Genomic DNA, 5,687 nt, shown 5'->3' with positions numbered 1-5,687 from the left:
TAGATAGGTTTAGATAGGTGGATAGACAGATAGACAGATAGATAGATAGATAGATAGATAGATAGATAGATAGAATTAACAATTAATTCTTAATAGTTTCAAATTTTAGGGATGAGGTCATCATGTTCCGGCGAGTGTAAATGGTTCATGTGAACCCCAGTGCCCAAATGCTATTTATTTTCCCGATTCCCGAAAGGATGAGAGGCAAAATCGCCTTCGGAGTAGTTTCACCTAACAACGAAACGATGGACGAAATACCACTATACAGTTTGCCCCTACAATCTTCACCGCCTTCAAAATGTACTGACATCCTTAAGAATTTAGATATCGGATACAATAACACAACAACGGAAACACAATTAATGAAAGAAATACAATAGACTTCATTTGCCTTCTCCTTATTACACTGAACAACAAACAATGTAACGGTCACATTTGTTGATGAAGAGATTTTTCAAAAACTGCTTTATGATAATGAGAAATAGCAGGTGTCTCTCCATACTAATGATTTATATAAATTTGATAAATGGCATGCAAAAGAGAGCTGTATTTTGACATTTTCAATTATTTATGTAACATTCTGAATAGCCTGACATCAATTTAAATTACAATTTGATGTTGTTTAATGAATATTTGTCGAAAGAGAAACCGAAAACACTTTATGACTTGTGTTCTTTTTAAAATTTTCATAGAAAAGAATTTGAATAGTTCTTGCCTGAAGGATTCAACGCAGGTTTATTACATTCAAATATAAAGATCTCTGTTGCCGAACCGCTAGGGTTACTGGGACGTAAATACATCAGCATCGGTTATCAAGTAGTGATGTGAAGGTGGATGAACACACACAAAAACAGGTACACAGAGATATATACGAACTCACACACGTACACACGCACGCGCACATACACACGCACACACACACACACACACTTCAATCCCGCTGCGTTGCACCTTGGGAGAGTGTCTTCTACTGTAGCCACGGGTCAACCAAAGCCTTCTGGGTGTTTTTAGTGAACAGAAATATAAAGAAACCGATGCATATATATATATATATATGGTTGAAATTTATAGAAAAACAAAAGACGAAGACAGGTTTATGAACAACAAGCAAGTATATTAGTTTAGTGCTTTTATGTTTGGAGCCGACGCACTTCAACAGAAAGGAATAAGAGAAAAGAAACAGAGAGCATGAAATATATGTGTGTGTGTATGTGTGTGTGTGTGTGTGTGTGTGTGTATACACATACATATACATATGTGTATGTGTATGTATGTATATATATATATATATATATATGCATATATCTATTTGACTCTGTCTTACTGTCTGTTTTTATCAACTGTTGGTGTGTTTACGTCCCCGTAATATATCGGTTTGGCAAAAAATTGATAGAATAAGTACCAGGCTTTAAAAAATGCCGTTTTTTTTATTTAATGTACAGGTGTCTATTCATTCGACTAAAAATTCTGCAAGGCGATGCCCCAGTATGGCCGCATTGTAATCACTGAAACAAATTAAATAAAAACGATAAAATTCCTGTTTATACGCAAGTATCAAATACTTTTTTTGCGATGGCTATGAAAACCATTCCTACAAGAGATACCGAAAATGTATTGCACAAATAAAAAAAATACCAATCGTATTTATCTTTTCTCGTTGTTATTATTTGTTTTGCTTTATTTTCCTTCTTTTTTTTTTGGCAGGGGTGGGGATTGGATAATTAACATCATGACGTGAATACCCATGAAATTTAATTACACAGTCAAAGTGTTAAATTAGGGTGTGATTGGTAATCGATTTTACAAAAGAAAAAAATTAATTCCACTGTGTCTGTATAACAAAAATATCTAACATAGGTTTTCACGTAGACAGATTTATAACTGTTATATGTGTATTCCTTATTTAATGCATTCTGTTATAAGACTGTAGCCATGCAGAGTACAGCCATCCTGAATTCTAGGCAATCAAATAAACACCTGTATTGATTACAGTCTGGCAGATAATTCTCTTTAAATGACAGCCTACTTATCTCAGTTCGAAATATTTTCTCTATTTGTCTAAGTTACTGGTCATCAGGAGATACATTGTACACAACAAATTCTAAGGTTACATTATATAGTATAACAACATTAATCCCACATTCTCAAATTCACTTTTCCTTAAGAAATAGCTTAGTAGTATTCTCTCCAATAAAATATGTCAGCCCATGACGAATAAATGCGAACGCTTGTATGAGAAAATGTGATATACATGCGGTACTATTTCGTATTCCAGAGGTTAATGCACGGTAGATATTTCCCAAAGAGATGAGAAGATTAGATTATTTCTTTAAGGTTATTTCAAAAGATATTCTATAAAAACCATAGCCATCCCCGTATTTTGGTACAAACTTTTCGAATCGAAACGTCTTTGTATGAAAAAACGTGATAGACATGCAGTACTATTTCGTATTCCAGAGGTTATCGCACGGTAGATATTTCCCAAAGAAATGAGAAGATTAGATTATATCTTTAAGGTTATTTCAAAAGATATTCTATAGAAACCATAGCCATCCCCGTATTTTGCTACAAATTTTTCGAATCGAAACGTCTGATGTAAACATTATTTGTTTACATCTGACATCTGACATATTGTAGCAAATATCAGTGCTGGCTATGGTTTCTATGGAAGATCTATAGAAATAACATTCAGAAAATAATGTAAAAGGCATTGCTAACGCAGTAGAACATGGTGTTGACCTATAAAAACATTTAATATACTTTATAGAATGTTATGGTTGCATAACGAAATACCACGTATCTACAAGTCATCAGGGAAAATTAGAAGTCACCAAAAGTCGGATTTCTCTGTATTGGATTAAAAAGGTATTAAGCGGTTAAGAATTAACACTTGAAATATTGGATGGGTTTTCTCAAATGCTGGTGGCCGAGATATTGATTTTTATCGGGGTTATAAATGTCAATGTAGAGGGGTCGCTGTGCACGGAGACATATATACTGAACTCACGTAAGTCATTAAGCATGTTACACATCTTCTTGATCGGGACTTCGGTGTACGGAAATTGTGGTCCCGTAATAACTATAAACTAACAAACACTTGTTGCAAGATACGTGTTTATTTATAAATGTAAAAATATTAGAGCCGTAATAGTTGTGAATAACACGGAAAGGCACTCGACCTGTGAATAAAATAGAAAATATGTTGATATGATCATCAAGAATCGTTTTTTTCTTAAAGCCACAAGGCCTAACATTTTGGAGAAAAGGGGACTAGTCGATTACATCGACCCCCGTGTTTCACTGGTACTTAATTCATCGACCCCGAAAGGATGAAAGGCAAAGTGGACCTCGGCCGAACTCAAACTCAGAACGTAGCGACGAGCGAAATACAATTAAGCAATTCGTCCAACGTGCTAATTATTCTGTCAGGTCACCGCCTTTATATGCCCATCAATAATGGTTTCAAATGTTGACACAAGGGCAGCAATTTGGCTGAGGATGGGATGAATCGATTACGTCGATCCCAGTGTCCAACTGGTACTTATTTTAACGACCCCAAAAGGATGAAAGGCAAAGTCGACCCTGGTGGAATTTGAACTCAATGAACATTAATAACAGTCAGTAGTTTGAAGTCAATTAGATGATCTACACTATTCTATTAGTAACTATTAATCATGTTTCTTTGACAATGCAGTTAACAATGTTTATAAAAGTGTGTTGCATTTATATAGCATTTCATATTGCCGTTATTAATTATATTTACATTAGAATCATAATATGAATACAATATTCAAACACACCAGGAATGATATTAAACTAATATTACGAAATTACGGTTGATGATATCGACTAATACACTTTCGTCTAAATTGGCCCTCTTCACCTTTGCATCAATCCAATTGCAATAAAATAAAATGCCAGATAGGTAGAGGGCTTAATGTCGAAAAAATCTTCTCCCCTTTAAAATACCGGGTATTCTGGCTTAATCTCAAATCATCATCATCGTTATTTTTATTACATTTATTGCTGTTGTTGTTTTTATTATTACTTGTCCCTCAGAAAATGTGTACTCAACTTCATTGAAGGTGTATTACATTTAAGCAAGCGAGCAAACACAACAATATAAAGATATATTATTGTTATTAGTGATATTACAATATCGATTCTTGCATTTGAATATCAATGCCACTACTGTAGTAATAGTATCGACAATGTGGTATTAGAGTAGTATTACGTACCCTGTCCTGCTTACTGTGACTCATACCCTGAAATCAAAGCAAAAACAAAATTTGAGGAGTGAAATGTGATATCTAAAATCCAGTCGAAATTATATACCTACAATATTTTTCTAAATATTCTCATGCCATGCATACTGTAGCAGGCAGAATTTGAATGTTGTCATAAAACACATGGTGTAAAGATTTGCGAGAAAATATCGCATGTATTACGAGTGTTTGTGTGTGTGTGTGTGTGTGTGTGTGTGTGTGTGTGTGTGTGTGTGTGTGTGTGTGTGTGTGTGTGTGTGTGTGTGTGTGTTTGTATGTGTGTGTGTGAGTGTGTGTGTGTGTGTGTGTGTGTACTAGTAGACGTACCCGGTAATTCCCTGAAAAGCGGAGCTTATCCCTTGGTTCCGTTCTCATAATTGTTTCACTAATCCAATAACAATACAAAGTATGTAGCCCTTAAAACGGTTTTTGTGCATTTATTCAGGATACCGAACTGTCTTACACAGGATCTTGTTTGTAGGTTTCCCAGTAAACTATGAGTATCCAAACTGGGAAGTCAGTTATGTAATAACATGAAGTTAACTACCCGATAGTAAGAATTCCAATAAAGTAGCCCCGAAAAGGGCTTTAATACGTACCCAGAGTATATAGAGCTTAGGAAGAAATACTAATAAGGTATGTATACTAAAATCGTGAAGCATGTTACGTAACAACGGGCTAATCAGAAATGTAATAATAACAATTCAATGTAAATTACTCTGAAAAAATTTTTGTGCGTTCGCAGAGAATGTTACACTCAGCGGCGCTAGTGTTGGTATATTCGTAAACAAGTCACTATCCGAAATAAGTAGATCTATTGTTTAGAAAAATACTATTTAGTCGTTTAATCGTTGTAGTGGAGAAATTGCGAAAATAACACCAATCGTTCAAATACTAAGAAATAAGCATACTCAAATTGATTTATACGAAATAACTAACATGAATGAGTTATTTCCCTTGGCTATATATAAGGATCCATTTCAGGAGCGAATGGGTTATTTCCCTTGGATGTTTAAGAATATTATATTACTTATATGTAGTAGATACAAAATCCCTTCCAGGGATTATTTCAACGATCTAAGTATGTCACTAGTCTCCCAGAAATGAGTTCTACTCACGTGTCAAGTTTCATGAATATCGATAAAACGATGTAAGAGGAGTGAGATAAAAACGCCATAAACAGACACACCCACAGATTTCCACATATATAGTATATATTTGCGGCCCACTAAACAGTAAAGGAGAAATATTGGTGAGTTCCACTACATTTAAAACGTTCGTAAATCCTCCAGCTCAGGAATAATATACAGTAGTACCTCGATTATCGAATAACTCTGGTCGCGAAAAAAATCGTGCTTCATATATATATATATATATATATAGATATATATATAGATAGACAGTTAGATATATATATATATA

The 5,687-nt window shown here is 34.4% G+C and overlaps 1 protein-coding gene across 8 annotated transcripts in view; it reads right to left on the bottom strand.

The window, feature by feature from the left end:
• Positions 1 to 5,687, bottom strand: part of LOC128250805 (uncharacterized) — a 24,145-nt gene that overhangs the window by 10,196 nt on the left and 8,262 nt on the right. For 3 of the 8 annotated variants that reach the window (XR_008266785.1, XR_008266786.1, XM_052976769.1), the window contains 2 exons: positions 4,239 to 4,265; positions 3,098 to 3,179 (listed from right to left, as the gene is read on the bottom strand). Coding sequence is in view for 6 of the 8 variants with exons in the window: in XM_052976769.1 (XP_052832729.1) it covers positions 3,120 to 3,179; positions 4,239 to 4,265 (87 nt within the window). In the remaining 2 variants the exon portion in view is untranslated. Of the gene's footprint in view, positions 1 to 1,321; positions 1,506 to 3,097; positions 3,180 to 4,238; positions 4,266 to 5,687 lie in introns of those variants that run through there. The other 5 variants (XM_052976768.1, XM_052976772.1, XM_052976767.1 and 2 more) reach the window with 3 other exon arrangements.

Source organism: Octopus bimaculoides, chromosome 25 (genome assembly GCF_001194135.2).
Source record: "Octopus bimaculoides isolate UCB-OBI-ISO-001 chromosome 25, ASM119413v2, whole genome shotgun sequence".
NCBI classification, from domain to species: domain Eukaryota; kingdom Metazoa; phylum Mollusca; class Cephalopoda; order Octopoda; family Octopodidae; genus Octopus; species Octopus bimaculoides.
Note: the sequence above shows the minus strand (reverse complement) of the source record. Positions and strands in the feature narration are given on the sequence as shown.